General features: G+C 38.9%; 1 protein-coding gene across 2 annotated transcripts; it reads left to right on the forward strand.

The window, feature by feature from the left end:
- Positions 1–2,112: 2,112 nt before the first annotated feature.
- Positions 2,113–17,425, forward strand: safb (scaffold attachment factor B). 2 transcript variants are annotated; one of them, XM_061738195.1, is made up of 21 exons: positions 2,113–2,394; positions 2,653–2,746; positions 7,943–8,007; positions 8,097–8,303; positions 9,285–9,344; positions 9,430–9,451; positions 10,245–10,644; positions 10,992–11,035; positions 11,115–11,227; positions 12,325–12,474; positions 13,052–13,125; positions 13,342–13,382; positions 13,487–13,572; positions 13,766–13,908; positions 15,020–15,119; positions 15,310–15,506; positions 15,679–15,853; positions 16,023–16,096; positions 16,225–16,283; positions 16,412–16,470; positions 16,572–17,425. In XM_061738195.1, the coding sequence occupies exons 1-20, from the start codon at positions 2,242–2,244 to the stop codon at positions 16,468–16,470; spliced, it is 2,316 nt and encodes a 771-aa protein (XP_061594179.1). In that variant the 5' UTR covers positions 2,113–2,241; the 3' UTR covers positions 16,572–17,425. The 2 variants fall into 2 exon arrangements, with proteins under 2 accessions (XP_061594179.1, XP_061594178.1); XM_061738194.1 differs by having other exon boundaries at positions 16,412–16,466.
- The last annotated feature ends 1,656 nt before the right edge of the window (positions 17,426–19,081 follow it).

A 19,081-nucleotide genomic window follows, 5' to 3' on the forward strand; every position in this document is an offset into this window, starting at 1 on the left:
CTTCGCTGTAATGTGCTGGTGGGGTGGTGTCAGGACTGGTGAGGCCAACAGATTTACTGTAATAAGCTGGTGAGGACGCCCGATCTGTGGTGGGAATGGACCTGGACAGACCCAGACGCTCCTTCAACTGCCATCAGACTTTATAATAACAGCCTGAATTAACATCTCCCTGCTCTGGATGGACTTTTTCTTTTTCTATTCTCCATCCACTCCGTTGCTGTGTGTATGTATATATTTTTTTTGTGATCAAACAAAACCCATTCAACAGCATACCAATGATAAATCATATATACATATTATATATAAATATTGCTGATTATGGTTTACAGTTTAAGATTAAGATTCCCAGAATATTCTATTTTTTTTAGATAGGATATTTGAGTTTTCTTAAGCTGTAAGCCATGATCAGCAATATTAAAATAATAAAAGGCTTGCAATATTTCAGTTGATTTGTAATGAATCCAGAATGTATGACAGTTTTGTTTTTGTAATTGCATTACAGAAAATCACAATTCTAATTTTCTGAGACAGTCCTGTATATGTATATATTTGTATTTTTTATTTTTATTTATTTCATTGCTATCTATTCCGTTGTATGCTTCTTTGATACTGAAATTTATTATTTAGGATCAATAAAGTATCTCTTTATCTTTATCATTTACCGACAGCTCTGGGCCTCCTTCAACATACAGTAGAGGGATTGGCTGAAGGAGTTGCTAGCCATGGTTAACTCTGATTGACATACAGTGGTGTCTTCCAGTAGGCTTACAGGGCCTGTTTGTTCCGCCCATTTGTTAACTTATTGGGAATATTGTTTATCATAAGCAAAGTGCTTGTTTCAAAGAATACAAGATGTCATAATGCCAGAGAACGTGCCAAGTATTTTCTTTTCTCTAAAGCACCATCATTTGGTTTTCCATAGGCTAAGACCCATCTGTTTGAGACATGGTATGTCATTCTATGGTATTTGGCTGTATTGTTTGTTTGGCCTTATGTAAGGTGTCCTTGAGTGCCAGAAGGCAAGGCAAGTTTATTTGTATAACACAATTCAAGGTAATTCAAAGTGCTTTTCATCAACATTCAAAGCAGCAAGACACAATTAAACAGTAAATAACAAATACAATGATAAGAAAAGAGGTAAAATAATAAAAAGCACAAGTTGTTAAACCTCAGGGGTCTGCGGTCTTCATAGGGAACTAACAGATCAAGCATGTATTTTGCTCCAATGACCAAAATTCATAGGACCTTTTATTCATATGACCTATGAATAAAATGTTTTACTATTCTTCTAAATGTTATTATAATTTTTCCTCTAAAAATCGTATTCATTTCCTTCGAGTTAAGTGTACAGTGGGTGTTATTAAATAAATTTCGTTCGGGATTAATAAAGTATCCGTCCGTCCGTATCTATCTATCTATCTATCTATCTATCTATCTATCTATCTATCTATCTATCTATCTATCTATCTATCTATCTATCTATCTATCTATCTATCTATCTATCTATCTATCTATCTATCTATCTATCTATCTATCTATCTATCTATCTATCTATCTATCTATCTATCTATCTATCTATCTATCTTCCTTCCAAGATGGACAACATCAAGCACTTTATTTGTTAATTGTTATGTCCCCACCTTCCATGCTCTGCTGAGGAATTTTATGTTTAAATGTATGTGTCGACTCCATGAGTCAGAAAATTGTAACTGTACTCACTAACATCAAATGGAGTGATACAAGGTACACATCTGGAAACATTGGAACAGATGTTTGCATGTATTTTAATGTGTGACCTGTATTTTTTATGTATTTTATATGGAACCTTTTCAGTCTGTAATAAAGTATTTCTATCTATCTATCTATCTATCTATCTATCTATCTATCTATCTATCTATCTATCTATCTATCTATCTATCTATCTATCTATCTATCTATCTATCTATCTATCTATCTATCTATCTATCTATCTATCTATCTATCTATCTATCTATCTATTTTTAATGTATTTATTTTCAGTGTTCAGAGCCCTTCTGAGTCTGCCTCAGTTCTGTGCGCTAGCGCCACACTGCGCATGCGCCGTGACGTCATCGCTCCAACTGTGTTCACAAAGTCCGCCATTTTGCAGAGCTTTTGCAGGACTGCTGCTTCCATTTGTGCAGCAGCGGCGAAAAAAAAAAAATCATCTTCACGGCGGTACATTATTTTCCAACGCAGTATTGATATTTCCAACGCAAAGCGATGGCAAACCCCCCGGCAGATGTTGAGGTTCCAGAGGCCGTGGAAGTCCGTAAACTTTCTGAACTGAGAGTAATCGATCTGAAGGCCGAGCTGAAGAAGCGAAACCTGGACACAGCCGGAGTGAAGAGCGTGCTGCTGGAGCGGCTCAAAAAGGTCCCGAGCTGCACTCTCATCCCCCTAACACTCCCTGTTCTGCTCGCATAATACGCTAAATACCAAAGTCTCAATAATTCTGTATTCTATGAATAGACAATTTGAGGCAAATTGATCCAACTAGACTAGAAGACGGCTATGTTAGTGGTGGCGTTAAAAAAAGCTCCCTAATATACATCATATTGCTCCCTAGTATATATATTAATGGTGCTTTTTTACTGAATTTATTTTTGATTTGTTCCCATTTTGACCCAAAAGGCTATCGAGGACGAAGGTGGAAATCCAGACGAGATTGTTGTCGCATCGGAGACCCCGAAAAAAACCAGCGCTGCTCCCAAACGAGCCAGCAAAGGTAACCCAGCACTTCACTGAAGCTGATTCATGGTCCCGCGTTACACCGACGCAGAGCATACGCAGAGCCTACGCCGTAGGTTACGCGGCGACGCTCACCGTCACGCAGAACCATAATCCAGCCTTTACCCCATGAATATAAACACACGACTCCTATGTCCTTTATGTTTTAATAAAATACTGCTGCAGAGGCACCTGCTGGCCGCATGAAACATGACCCTTCATGTTTGTGTACCCTCCAATACGACCACACATGATGGCGTTATGTAACAGCTGGTTCTGATCTGTAAGGCAAGGAGAGTTTATTTGAATAGCATAATTCAAACTGCTTTACATTAAAAGCAGCAAGACACAAACAGTAAATAACGAGTAAAATGATAAGAAAAGAGGTAATATAATAAAAAGCACAAGTTGTTAAAAGTAAGGGCAGTAGAGTACAGTAGGTAAGTGTTTAATTTAAGAGTAAGGTTCAGTAAACAGGTGGTCATGGTTAACTCTGATTGACATACAGTGGTGTCTTCCAGTAGGCTTACAGGGCCTGTTTGGTCCACCCATTTGTTAACTGATTGGGAATATTGTTTATCATCATAAGCAAAGTGCTTGTTTCAAAGAATACAAGATGTCATAATGCCAGAGAACGTGCCAAGTATTTTCTTTTTTCTAAAGCACCATCATTTGGTTTTCATAGGCTAAGACCCATCTGTTTGAGACATGGTATGTCATTCTATGGTATTTGACTGTATTGTTTGTTTGGCCTTATGTAAGGTGTCCTTGAGTGCCAGAAGACAAGGCAAGTTTATTTGTATAACACAATTCAAGGTAATTCAAAGTGCTTTTCATCAACATTCAAAGCAGCAAGACACAATTAAACAGTAAATAACAAATACAATGATAAGAAAAGAGGTAAAATAATAAAAAGCACAAGTTGTTAAAAGTAAGGGCAGTAGAGTACAGCAGGTAAGTATTTAATTTAAGAGTACGCTTCAGTAATGTTTTTAGGCCTGATTTAAAGGAGCTGACAGTTGGAGCAGACCTCAGGTCTACAGGAAGTTTGTTCCACCGGTGAGGAGCAGAATAACTGAACGCTGCCTCACCTTGCTTGGTTCTGGTTCTTGGGAACCACAACAAACCAGATCCAGATGAACCTCAGGGGTCTGGGAGCTTCATCAGAATCAGAATCAGAAAGGGGGTTTATTGCCAAGTTTGTTAACACACACAAGGAATTTGTTGTGGTGATTGGTGCAACACAGTAAAAATAAAAATATAAAAATAAACAAATATATGGAGATAAAATAAGAGATAGAATAGAATAAAATAAAATGTATAAACAGAAATGTACAATATGAGGATTAAAAAGTGCCGGATATGAGTCTACAAAAAGTGACGTAGGATGACAGATGACAGATAAAATGTATAAACAGAAATGAACAATATAAACAGAAATGTAGAATATGGGGAACTAACTAGGGAACTAACAGATCCAGCATGTATTTTGGTCCAAGACCATTCAGGTCTTTGTAAACCAGCAGTAAGATTTTAAACTCTGTCCTGTGACTCACTGGAAGCCAGTGTAGTGATTTCATGACCAGTGTAGTGATTTCATGACCGGTGTAATGTGGTCCAGTTTCCTGGTGTTTGTAAGGACTCTGTTCTGGATCAGCTGCATCTGTAGTCGCTGGTTGCATTTTAAATCACAGCAATATGGCGATAAATTTGAATAAGACAGTCTTATATAAGCACTTGCATTATTATATCAGCCCAAATACAGAATTCAGCTAAGAAAATAATGAAAGGAAGAAAAAAAAAAACAGAATGATACCAGTAGGCAGCATAGGATATTAGTCTTTACTTAATTTACCATGAAATATCAATTTTATATGGACATTACCAATGAAATATATTCAGTTCTATATGTATGCATCGTGTACAACTTGTACTATTCAGTGGATTAAGTTCAGTGTATGTTCAAACTGTCAAAATGCAATTGATCTATTTGACTAAGGGGTTTTCCATTAATACATTTGTGACTATAATATATTTGAAAGGATTTATTTTGATTCCTTTTTCATGAATACTGTAAAAAAAATGTCAGGACACAAAAAAGTAAGAATGGTTTAATAATGCCCAACATTAGTCGTTTTAAGATGATGGAGAATATTATGACATGTAAACAAATGTTTAATGGCAACCAGGGTTGGAAACTAACCTTTTTGCCCACCTTTGATCATTTCTTTCCCTAAAATCTACCAACTTATTGTTATTTTAAACCAGCCCTTTTTGCCAGCATCATGTTACTTGTGAAAAACAGTGTAACTGCCTTGTAACTTTAGACTACAATTTTATTATGGAGAGAGCTAGACATGAGCTGAAGGCTTTGTTTTTTCTTTAAGTTGATGGTGCAAAAGAAGTCATAGTGCATCAATATGTTGCTTTTGCAGCCTGGTTGCGACCTTTGTGTCTAATGTAAAAAGTCCAGCTGAAACAAACTGATTTGGGATTTGTCGTCCCACATCAGTAGTCTCTGTTGTGAGAAATCAAGAATAACAATAACGATGAACTACATTTGTGCTGCACTTTTCTGAATAATGTTAAGAGTTCTAAACAAAGCAGATCATTCAAATCAATCCAGCTTTAAATGCACCCAAAAATATAATTAAAGTCCAAATTAGTCAGCATAATGTAAAGCGGATATATATTTTAACTGTAATAGTTGCCTAGCTAAGGAAACCAACAGATTGCAAAGTTTTGCCTGAATACAATCCCCTGTCCCGAGCAAGCACGAGGCGACTGTCAAAAGGAAATTACCCTGAGGGAGGCTGGTCATCTGCTTCCACTGGTTGGGGGTTGAGAGGACAGGAAAGAGGAGAGAACAGCTACTCAGAAGAAGGAACACAAGTTAATAACAGGGATAATTTCATAAATAAAGTTTGAGTGAAGGAATCCAACTTTAAAAATAAATATAATATATAAAACAACTTCCAAAAAAGGAACGTTTTAAGAATAGATGTAAAAGTAGCAAGTGATATTGTGGGGATCTAAGGGGGAAAAGTGATCTTTGTGATGAACTGTGATCTGGTGAAGTGAGAAGGGCATTGTCTGTGGATCTCAGAGGTCGAGAGGGCACATACCAGCTAACAGGTCTGAGGTGTTATGTTAAGAACATGTAAAGCCTCCAAGATGATCAGTAAGATGTTCAAATTAATACAAAATCTTGCAGGAAACCAGTGAACGAAAGCAAGTTCAGGGGAGATGTGATCATACCTTTTGTACTGGTAATAAGTCTCACTGGAGCATTTTGAAGTATTTTGATGCGGCCGAGGGAACGCTGACTGATACCTGAACATAATTATGTCGTCCAAGTGAAGGTAGTTGGATTAAACAAGTCTGAACTACATGTTTGACCTGAGTGTCAAAATTAAGGTTAGAGTCAAATATTGCTCCTATATTTCTAGCTGTTTGTTTGATATTATCCGAGTGATCGCCAAGACTAGAAACAATAAAACCAACAGTGTTTGAAAGGCCAAAGAGAATATTAAGTCATTATTTTTTTGGGGGGGGGGGTCATTGAACTCAAAAAAGGTTTGGGCCATCCAGGATTTAATGTTGGAGAACCAGTCTGTGAGATTTGCAAGTGTGCTGGGACCTGAGGGTTTTATGAGCATGTCCACTTGAGTGTCATCAGGTTAAAAATACCACCTTGCTTAAAAATACCACCTTGGGTCCCTGAGCAAGCAACCTTAACCTTAATTGCTCCCCGGGTGCCAGAATAAAGGCGGCCCACTCCTACTAGTCTAACTAGTGATGAGTCAAAAGTAGGGTTGTCCCGATCAGGATTTTCTAGCTCCCGATCACTTGAGTTTGAGTATCTGCCGATCACTTTTTTTGGCTCCCGATACATTTCTGATACTTTTTCCCGATCAGATACATTTTGGCAATGAATTGAAAAAAAAGGGACTAAAACTCAAATTATTATAGTCTATTTTATTGTCCATTGGAGAACAACATGGACATATATTTCAACAAAGCTTATCAGCACTGGTGCCACAAAATGTAAAAGCATGAAATTGTAAACTAAAACAAAGTGCAGAATATTGCAATAACAAAAATAAATAAATTTAACTTCAAAAGAGGTAGTTGAATGACATCCAGTCAAACTCAAACACAAGAAAATGACAATACTTTTTGGCTTAACCTTAGTGCAACATTCTGAATGGCATGAAATGAATAGCAGCAGCTTAATGCAACACGAACATGTATAAAATTTCACAATTGAAACATGTAAACCATGTTAGTTTCGCTTACTTCGCCGACCGGAAGTGACGCCGCCCGCAGGCCGGAAGTGACGTTAAATGCAACGGTATATAAAAGGATTTAATATATATTAAAAACATTAATAACTAGGCATGTCCCGATACTTTTTTGGCCGATACCGATGTTTTGAAAATGCCGTGATCGGGACAACACTAGTTAAAAGCAGAGGGCACATTTCAGTGTGTTTCCATGTATACTGACGAATAAAGTGATTATTGTTATTATTATTGGGAATTGTAATTTACATTATGGTCCTGAATAAGCTGGTCAAGAGCTAGTATGTAAATAAGAGAACAGGGGAGGACCAAGTGGCCTTGTGGTACGGCATGACTGAGCTGAACAACCGCAGTGTTACTGAAATAGTTCTGTTAGAGACCTTAACCTAATAAGCTGATAAGGGCTTCCTAATTTCTGGAGGATGTCTGTGGTCAACAGTGTCAAAGGCAGCACTTCAATAAAATCAAGAATTCCTAGATTATCATTTGTTGTATGTGCCTGCAACAGTGGCTGGTAGGTTGATCAAACCAACCCACTACCACACAAAAAAAAGGATATCTGGTGGGCGATAGTTTCCAACCTTGATGAAATCACATTTGTAATGCTGGCAGTCTTGTTGGGATGGCTACCATGGATTAAAATGTATTTAGTTGTCTTAACTGCATAAAATTATTTCTCCTAAAATGAGAGAAAGCTGTAACGTACTGTCTACACTCAGAATGACTATTTTTTACTAATGCTGGTTTACTTGTTTTTAATAAATGTTACTTTAGGTGCCAAAAGTAAAAAAAAAAAAAAAAAAAAAAAACCTTTTATCAGGGGTTAATGGTGGTATCCAATTGCTTTTCTACCAAGGTTTATGGTCTAAACTAAAGCATATTTTCCATAGAAACCAGGCAAGAGACTGATGAAACAGAAGATGGTGCTATGGAGGAGGATTCCCGTGATGGACCAGTAAGTTTGCTTAAAAATGTACAAATGTTTTAGTCAGTTTTAAGTGCTTCTAGAATGCCTTGGGTAACGTGTTACCTGAATTGTCGCAGGAGGACCTTCTAGATGATCAAGAGAACATGCAGGACATGGACATCCTTGACATGAATGTTCTGGATGAGACTGAGAACGAGAGTGGACTACCAGTTGAAGATCCTCTGGGGGATTCAGAGAATTTCGGCGGAGAGGAAGATGCAGCATTGGATGAAGAACAAGACTTCAAGACTTTGGTGTCAGAAGACGAAGGAAGAATCCTTGAGGTAAGAAACAAGACCTTTATGTTGCTGTTAGGGATGTTAACAATTAATCTATTTTCGATTAATTGCCGTTATGAAATTACCCGATTAAAATTAACGATTACAATTAATCTATTTATTTATTTATTTTTTTCGTTTAATTTCACCAGCTGGTATTACGCCTGGACCACATTTAATGCGACACAACACGCTGCGCCGCGCACATAAAGTTAGAAGAAAGAGACGGTGGATATGTTTGGTTTTAGTAACATGTTCAGGCAATGAGTCTGCAATGGCCCAGACGGGAGACACATGTAGCTCAGTGCTTAACTTTTATTTTTAATCCACTCTATATTCTTCTGGTTGTTCTCCAACATGTCCCCCCTCTAAAGCCTGAATTATGGTTCCGCCTTAAATCGACGCAGAGCCGCCGCCGTAGCCTACGGCGTAGGCTCTGCGTTGTTGTAACGCGGAACCATAAATCAGCCTTCACCAGGTACATACATAGGTTTCTCTAAACATCTGTCCCCGCTAAAGTTTTAACTAAAAGAAAATGTGCTCCAATACAGCAGGTCTCATAATTTTATTTTGAACACTGCCAAAACTCTAACTTAAAACGTAACTAGAACTTAAAATTTGCTTGACACAAATGACACTATTATGGCTGCTGCTACTACTACTAGCCTTGAAGTGCACTTTATATTATATTCCTTGTGGTACAAAAATATCTTTTTGTTACTTTTGTATCAAATAAATATTTGATTAAGGAATACATTAAAATGTCCTTTGTATTTTATATAAGCAAAAAAAATTATGTTTGTATCTCAGATGGGGGAAAAACGCCGCTTATCAACTAATCAATGATCGATCGATAAGGTTATCAACTGTCAATTAATGAAATAATCGATAATTTGCATCCCTAGTTGCTGTCAGCAGTTAAGTTTTAAGTTATTTGATTTTCTTTATATCACTATCACTATCGCTTATATCACTATCATTCAACAGTTGGACCAATGTGATATGTTGGATCAGGATGAAGATGTGAAATATTCCTCGACTAGTATGGTATGTCAGCTTTGTAATTAAAGTACTCAGAGTAATGAAAGTCTATCTTCAGTCATCTTCACAAGGACTTTTTCGTTTCTTTTAGGACCCGGATGCAGAGCAAACAGGTACTGTGGAAAAACAGTTTATCAAGTTTTCTTGCAGTGTTGAGCTTGGAAATGCAAACACTTTGTTTAGTTGCAACAAGGAGGAGAGACTGGAAGCCCAAAGGGAATTGCTGGCTTTGTGTTGAAATTCGGTTAACCATATGTAGCATTTCACTTTATGAAGATATCTTTAAAATATACCAATTGTGTTCTCATGCAGAAAATGGCTGTGGTTTCCAGTTTGATGCGCATTGCCAGCAATTGCATTTCATGGTGAGGGAGGTTTGAGTTGTTGCAGGTGATGCAGTGTTTCTAGGTTGCCACCCCCAAAAAATCAAGATAAAGAAGATTTATCAACTACTTTGTCTTTTTAAAGACGCCAATGTAGAAATCATCTGGAAATGAAACCCCTGGACTGAAGTCTTGAAGTTTGGTCAAAACAAATGGACCGTGGAAGTATTAAAGGCTGGAAGAAGACGGACCGCTGCGACCCTCTCCTGCTGCACGGCTGGTCTTGTAGCTCAGTGCTGAAATCTTTGCCTGCTTTGGATCAGGTGAATAGAGTGAAGTGGTTCAGCTTGAGAAATGAGCCAAAGTGTTAGCCCCCCCTTAGTTGCTTGGTTGTCCTCCAGCCTTTGGGTTCTCTTCCAGTCTCTTCTTTAGGGTCTACTTCATCGCTATGATAAATAATTTTAGGAGCAGAGGCCAGTGGCCATGACGTTCCTAATCCAGGCCTTGCCAGTTCCTCGTTAACCATTGATGTGTTTCAGAAGTGATTAAACTCTGTGCCATTCTATTCCTGTTAAATCCGTAGAAAATGACAAAGTAGCCGGGTCTTGTTTATCTGAGCCGCTTAACGAAGATCGCCACGAGACGAGTCCCGAAGAAGAGCAAGCTGCCACCGCCGGAGGGGAAGAAAGTCTGTCCAACACTGGTGCCAAGTCTGACAGCGGTACCCCGGGAGATGCGGAGACCACCACCACCACCAAAGAGGCCGGGGACGAACAGAATGTCCCCGAAGAGACTTTTGATGGTGAAAACGAAAGCTTGCAGGCTGTTAGTGTAAGCGAGCAGGGCGGCATGGGTGAAACTGTTGATTCAGAAATGGGGTCTAAGAAGGGTGAGGAGGATGAGAAGACAGAAGAGAACGCTGCTGCGGATTCAGCCTCGACACTGAAAGAGTCCTCTGTAGAGGGCGATGATCAGAAAAAGAGGTTTGTTGCTTTCTGTATACTAGAAACCAAAATGGTTATCTGTTGCTTTGGCCCCTTTGTGCTAGCAAAATTAGGATGCTCTTTGGAGGTAAAAATGTTCTGTGCATTTATGTGTTTTCATGTCTTTGTTTACGCTCACCTATCCCATTTTATTTTCCATTAAAGAGTAATGTATTGAGGTTTTAATAGGACGTAATTCCATCTATTGACCTTTAAACTCACTGCACTCTGGAACGTATTTGGTTGGCTGCGGAAAGTAAAGTATAAAGACAGAAAAGTGTAAACATGTCTTTAGGTTCCAGATGTTCTCTGCTGCATGTTCATGGCCTTTTTGTTTTGTTTTTTAGCTCTGAGGAAAAAGATGACAAGACGGAGGCAAAAGATGAAAAGAGTGAGTAAATTGTTTCTTTCCTGATGCTGTTTGGTGTTTTTAAATGGATAAATTCATGACTTATTTTGTGCCTGTGTAGCCGCTGGAAGTGGTGCTGCAGCAGCGAGCAGTAGCAGGAACCTGTGGGTCAGCGGTCTGTCTTCAACCACCAGAGCGACTGATCTGAAAACTCTGTTCAGCAAATATGGCAAAGTAAGTCATTAAGTCTCGTTGGACAAAAAATTGTATATTTTGTATATTGGCTCATAGCATGATGGTAAATTCCTTTGGTAATTTCTAGGGGTGTAACAATATATCGTGCCACGAAATTTCGCGATACAAAAATGTCACGATACGTGTCGTGGAGGTGTATCGCGATATTGGGTTATTAATATTAGTCTATTGTGTTGACTAGTAACGCGCATCCGACCGCGACCGCGGCCGGACCGCGCGGACCAAAATCTTCCTCCGCTCAGAAGAAACTAGTCCCGTTTTGAGCTCTGAACCTTTACTTATGTAAGTCTGGTGTAGAGTTAAGCCTTACCTTATTAAATTAAACCTTTTTGGGGTCGTGCGTAGGATAAACATGGAGACAACTTCTGCTAAGTTCCAGTGTACTTCAATGTCCGCTCAACAGCGTAGGATTTTAGAACATCAGCACAGCACCTAGTGCTGTATCCCTCCGCCCAATCTAAAACATACTAATCACTACAGATTAACTGACTAGTGTAATTATAGTCCCTGATTTACAGAATATATTTATAAAATAATGAACCCTGAATTAACAAAATAACCTTCTTAACAAAAATAAATCTCCTCTTACACTTATAAGGTGAGCATGAATCAATCTTTTTTATGATGTAAAATTGTATGTTTTTATTTACTTTTATTTATTTATTTAATTTTAGTTGTTAAATTTCTGGAAAAGAAAAAAGTCAAATCATACATGAGAGAAACTATTCAGTTTGTGGCAAAATATTTGTACTTGTATGAAACTGAAGATGCATAATGCAAACCTGACATTTACTTTTAGTTCAGTTTGTGGAAAATGGTTGTCCTGGCTTTCTCTTTAAAACTTAAACAGTTATAAAGCATTACAAACTTAACAATAGGGCAAACGCACAGCATTGTTTTGTATTTTGTGTCTTTCAAATAAAAGACAATTTCCTCATGACTACCTCATTCAAGGTTGTTAAAAAAATACTGCTATATCGTATTGTATCGTTATCGTGACCTCAATATCGTGTATCGTACCGTATCGTGAGATTAGTGTATCGTTACACCCCTAGTAATTTCTACGTTTCCTGCAGGTTGTTGGAGCGAAGGTGGTGACCAACGCCAAGAGCCCCGGGGCTCGCTGCTATGGCTTCGTCACCATGTCGTCCTCGGAGGAGGCCACCAAATGCATCAGCCATCTTCACAGGACCGAGCTGCATGGAAAGATGATCTCTGTAGAGCGGGTGAGTGTTGTACAAAAGGCTTTTAAAAGGGAAACCTAACTGGTCTGAGAATCTGGACATTTGTATTCAGTGTTAGTTTACATTGCCTGTGAAGTTTGTCGTACTCAATTTAGTGAAATAGGAGGCTTTCTGATAATGCAACTGGTTTATGTTTAACACATGTTCTTGAATTACAAATCTATACCATAAAGAAATGTTTTTTGATCAAGTTAGGCTGATTTAAGTCTTAAGTGTTTGTATAGCTGGGTGTATTTGTTATAGCTCAGCATAAGACTGATAATGAATCATCTCGGTTGTGTTGGGGCAGGGGAGCAGATCCCCCGAACCAATAAATGCCTCAAGCAAAATGTAGTTTAATCATCGATGTAACTGGATAAATAAAAATATAAATGTTTATTTGGTGTAACAAAAGTTCTTTACTTAATACTCAGCTTGTACTGAACCTATTGCGAATTGGTTTATGGTTGAAAAAAACTGTCACTAGAAAGAAAATATTAAAAACATTCTGGCCCCTTTTTTCTTTTTTTTTAAACCAGCTAATTCAACTCTTTTTAATGTTTTGATTTGAACATTTTAGGCTAAAAATGAGCCTGCAGGGAAAAAGCCAGCAGACAAATCTGGAGGCGAGAGGAGGCACTCTACTGAATCCAAGTAAGTCTGCAAGCTGAATCCGTTTTGTTTGGTGAACTTTCTAATATGATGATAGGCATTTGTAGCAGTTTCCTTGCTATAGACTTCCTCTACATCAAGAGGGGTCTAGATATTAACTAGGGAAAAACTATTATTATTTATTAAAACATTTTTCAAGTTTCCTTTTGCAATATTAGAGTGGATCTCTGACATTTGATCATGTTCAAATTGTTGCAGGTCTGATGGAAAGGATGAAAAATCTGAGGGAGACGGAAAAGGTGAATTTCTATTTTGGCGTAATCAGGTTAACTCACAAGTCAACCCCCCCCCCCCCCCCCCCCCCCAAAAAAAAATTAAAGGTTTCCTTTTGTTTCTTTTATAGGAAAAAATGAGAGGACTGTAGTTATGGACAAGTCCAAGGGAGAGCCTGTTATCAGCGTCAAAACGAAAAGCAAAAGCAGAGACCGGGTGAGTAACTGTCCATCCTGTAACTGGATTACTGTGAAGTTTCTTTTTTAGAGCCGATGGCATTTCTCACATATTTAATATTTACACTGCAACTGTTTTATTTCCCTTTGGGATTAATACAAGATAAACCTAAGCCAAAACAAATGTTTATTTTGTAGACGATCCTGCCTCTGACTCTTCTCTTCTCCTTCAGAGCACCAAGAGTCGGGACCGAACATCAACCAGTAAGGAGAGAAAAGACATCCTGACATTCGACCAGATCAAGGAGCAGAGGGAGCGAGAGAGGCAGAGACAACGCGAGAGGGAGATCAGAGAGGTGGAGAGACGCAGATACACGTAAGAAACAGTCATAGAAAACCCACCGTGAGGCTATTAATCAAATTAATCTTATTTCCTTTCATAAAATTGTGGCTGTCCTTTGGAAGTAGGGCTGAACGATTTTTGAAAATAATCTAATTGCGATTTCTTTGTTTTTTTTCCCCTCAATATTGCGATTGCGATTTAATATGCGAGTATTTTTTTCAAGGTCCTGTTCTCATATATTTTTCAACTACACAAGCAATAAATCAGTCTGTTTTTAAAATAAACAATGTCAGATTTATTTAAAGCACCGCTAACAACAATAAAGAAAACAAATCTGTGGCTTTACTTCTTTAACACGTCTGTACACACGAGTGTTATGGGTCGTTCTCTCTGAACCCAATCGCACAACACCAAACCTGGTTAAACTTTAGCCAAAACGAGGTGTAGTTTAATAGAAAAACACAAACAAACTCTCACAGGGAACAAAAAAACCTTCACAAGTAACTCGAAAATCACAGGGAGAAAAAAAACCACCAGCAAACTAACCAACAAAGCTCACAAAGTTCACAAAACGAACCAGCTATGAACAACTGGCAGCCCCGCTCTTTAACCTCTCCTCCTGATGAACTGACGAGCTGCAGGTGCTCGTCGGCGACTCCACTGTCCGCCAACGCGCCCCCAGCTCGTGCTCGTGCGCATATATTTCCTCCTCGCCCACTCCCAGCGCGAGCTGCGGAGGAAAGCCGCGCCCGGCTGAGCCAACACTGAGGCCATGGTAGTTTTAGGTTACTGTTGACTTTTTTTTCCTGCCGGCTCTGCTCTGCTCACTCACACTTTACGTGACCAGATCACGTGACTGGTCAAATCGCAGCCTTTGCGGTTAGAAAATCTCGTTTTATCACATCGCGATAATATCGCAAATGCAATTAATCGTTCAGCCTTATTTGGAAGCCAGGAATAAAAAGTGCTCTCTGACTCCTGAAATCATATTTTCTAACAATTGTGATACAATTTGACTTAAGAATCAATTAAGGTCCAATCTTAAATCACATACTCATTTAAGATGGTTCCTGACTAGAGATTGCATCATTATACTTTTTTTTTTTTTTTTTTTTAATGTAATTTTTTTCAAACATTCTATCAGTGACCGTGACAACCGCCCGGACCGAGAGCGTGAGCGAATCCGTCTATTCCGTGAACGAGAGGAAAGGAAGCACTTGATGCGGAAGAGACACTTTCTGGAGGTAGAGTCATGTGACTTATTTTAATCTTGGGATTTCTGTTTTCGTCACATCAGTGCTTCTGCTCACAGTCCTGCATTGCACCACATTGGATTCACACAATGTCCTTGGAATATGTTTGAGGTGTTTTCATTACAGGCAAAAAAAACAAAAAAAAACTGCTAATGTTTGACACAAAGGATTTCATTGTCAGGCTGAGAAGGAGCGTCTCGAAGCAGACCGCATGGAGCGCCACTTCCTGGAACGTGAGAGGATGCGTATAGAGTACGAGAGACGGCGCGAGCAGGAGAGGATCCTCAGGGAGCGTGACGAGCTGAGGCGGCAGCAGGACCAGTTGCGCTACGAACAAGACCGACGCCCAGTTAAAAGACCTTATGACATGGACGGCAGGTAGGAGCTACTACCGGACAGTAAACAGGACAGTTGTGGAATAGATTAATTGCTGAGAGATTCAATTATCACTGAGTCATGTAAAGTCAATAAATGTGGAACTGCTCTATATACAACCATCACATGGAACAACTCGTTGAATGAAAGTCATTTTGGTTGTTGCTTTCTCCAGGAAAGATGATTGGCCCGATAAGCGCATGAACCTGGACGACCGTTACAGCCGTTCAGACTTCGGTCGCCAAGATCGCTATCAGGATTTTGATCACAGAGAGCGGGGCCGTTTCCAGGACAACGTCGGGTTGGATAGGCGGGATAATACCCGTGTTGGTGCTGACAGAGATGGACAGGTAGGAGACGGTGATCTCTCTCTGTTGATGACGATTTAGAAACTTCATGGACAAAACTGTCGAGCTGTGTTTTCATAGATGCAGCTGCCTGTAGCAGTTTAAGCTTTTAATGTGTAGTTTCTGCTTGGAAAAATAATTCAAGAGTTTTAAAGGTCTTCTCTTCTTGCAGCACTTTTCAGACAGACATGGCCGAGAGGGCAGGGACTCCTGGGGGGGCGGCTATGACAAGCGCATCAACCCCAGGTAGATGTCAGACTGACTTGGAACCTTTCTCCCTTCAAATCCATAAAAACTAAACAACTAAAAAGCTGCCACATACTGACGAAGGATGTAAATGGATTTCTTTTCTATTTTATTTTTTAATTTCAAAGGGAGGGAAGTCGTGATTGGGACTCTGGTCGGAAGATGGATGGAGACAGGCCATGGCAAGGTATGATTACCTGTGCTGTACAAATGTACATGTTAGAAGTAACGTAGTTGGCTGAATGAGACTGATGTTTATCCAATAGTGGCAACATGTTGCGTAAAGTTTGAGCATGTGTCTGTTTTGCTGTCCAGGCAGAGATGGTGCTATCCCAGGCCAGAGCCATATGGCACGAGGTGGAATGGCAGGGTGAGTAAGTGAAGGGTCGGGTGGACATTTTTTCAGTATTGGGTCACAAGAGTACTGAGTGGAACCTTTTTTTAACACTTTATTATTTTGTTTTCTGTCCTTCAGTCGTGGAGGCTACATGAACACAGGGACATCCCAGTCTCTCTCTGGAGCTCTTAACAGACAGAACCAGCTGATGCAGGGCAGCGGGCTGCAGGGGGGAGCGTTCGGTCGACGTTACTGATTAGCCTGAAGACGAGTTCTTGAGACTTTCTTGATAGAAACAGTTTGTGGTCATTTTTTTTTTTTTTTTTTGTACATCTTTTTGACATGTTCTTTTTTTTGCCATGATTCCTTTCCATTTTTGATGGAAATTACTTTTCTCTTTGTAGTGATCTCCTGCTCTGTTTATTATTTGGTCCTGCTTACTTTGTGTGTGAGTGAGTGAGTGTGTGTTTGTGTGTGTGTGTGTGTGTGTACAAGTCAGCAGTCCGTGAGTCAGCCCGCCTGTCTGAGCGTCGTCCGAGTTGTAATAAATTCAGATGTTTATTGAACACCTGGGTTTATGGACCCCGCTTCACCACCAGTCTCCTTTCTTTGCCGGAGTCTGTCAGAAATGTAGATTTCTCATCAGATGAGCATTTACTGCTTTTATACTGTCTGGACTCTTTACTGTTCAACACACTGTTCTTTCTTTTTTGTTCTAAATGAGAGTTTTTAAATTAAACGTAACATTTTAAGCTTCCATGCTTAGATCTTTTTTATTTTCAAGAAAGATTTGTGATAAATTCTGAAATATAATGTATGGTAAGTGAAATGTCTTTTTTTTTTTCTTTTTCTTTTTTTTTAGTTTTGTGCACAGATGTTTTGATTGATGTTCTTCAGTTTGGTTATTATTAATACCATGGTCAGCTCTGAACACCTGGTCTCTTGTAAAATTCAAAGGTTGGAATTACAATAAAAGATTTTTCATCACTTTGCATTGGTTGTACTGAGACAAATACTCTCAAATTTGGAATTGATATATGCTATATAGTATAAGATAAGATTTTTTTTTATGAGTTCTGTCCAGATGATTCATTGTTAGCTGTGTGGATGTTTTGCCTGACTCGACTCATCCACATAACCAAACTAATTGCTGAACTGCTGGATTTAAACAATCAAGATGTGATCAAAGTGTAGGGTTTCAGCTTTGAGGTTTCACTAGGATACGTCTAACCAATGCGGTCATTCTATAACTGACATAGCTGTGCTTTAAGTGTTCGGACATGATGGATGTTAATTGATTAGCTGATGTCTGTGGCTACTTCAGGACAGTTGGAGCAGATTAAAGTTTGGGCTTGATATCAGGTATTAGGTTTGTATTGGGCAGTTCTTTGTCTCGAGTGACCAATATGTACCTGAGGAGTTCTCAGTGGGGGTGAAGACTGTCAGACTGGAAAGAATAAGCACACATATAAAAGATCACCATGCTGTAGCTGTGGCCAAATTAAACACGTTGGTTCATTATTTGGTTGATGTTTACTTCAAGAAAATAATGTAGGGTTATTATTGTCAGAACCTAAAATAAAGAGATGCTTTCATGAGTGTAACTACACAAAGTTTACAACAGTGTATAAATAACTGGTAAAATTCAAGAATAAGAAATAATATTCAACTTTCAAGAAAACATTCTGGAATAAGATTCTGGGGACAGATGAAGACAAAGCTGAAGGCAGAAAGGTCCACAAGCAGCAACTGCTGCAGTGAAGGTCTGGAAAAGCATCTAGAGATTGGAAATGTGGTCAAATCTTTATCTCTACTGGTCTCACAATCATATACATATTTGTTCACAACAGGACACACTTTTACCATGGTGTTGAAGACTAATGACTTCCAGATATAGATACTTCATAAGTAACGAAGCTGACTTAATTTAATCATATCTATAAATGGCTCCAAATTCAGAAATAGTTCTCTCATTTCAGCAAATGCTTTCCTCCCACAACAGATCATTCACCAAACTGACAACGCTGTTACCAGTTCAACTAACTATTATTAACATCACTATTAGCATCCCTTCCTACATCCCCATCTGAATATTGCGGATGGCAGTTGCCAAAGTTTTCCTCACTTCCTGCACAACTGAAATGCTGCTGTCTATGTCCACATCTTAATACTGCTCAATTGAAGAAGAAAATCCAAAAGGAAGCAAGTGTAGCTATTCTTTTGTAGATCAGATGACTTTGGTAAATCAAAAAAATGGAAATAGGAAAAATAGGAATAAGCCCACTCTCCTCAAACACTCTTAAAGATGCTCTAATCCCGTATCAACAACTTTGTACTCAATCAGATCCTTTTCTTTTTTTAATCAGCTGCCTATATAGTCCAGTCCTTTAATTTAGCCAGTTGCTGACACGTCTAAGATTGTTTTTTTTCTCTGAAACTCAAAATCTTTAGTTCAAAATGTTTATTTGACCATTTGCATTCAAACACTTATATGAAGAGTTTCATTCTGTATTAAAGTTTGTCATGGTACTGAAGCTGCAACAGATAAATGAAATCTGGTCCCCATCCATATTACCATGCCACTAGCAGGATTGCAAATGCTTGCTCGGGCAGACTTCTCTTGAGCAGGGCCTGATCTGGACTCCTTA

The sequence above is a fragment of the Cololabis saira genome, chromosome 13, assembly GCF_033807715.1.
Source record: "Cololabis saira isolate AMF1-May2022 chromosome 13, fColSai1.1, whole genome shotgun sequence".
Classification (NCBI taxonomy): domain Eukaryota; kingdom Metazoa; phylum Chordata; class Actinopteri; order Beloniformes; family Belonidae; genus Cololabis; species Cololabis saira.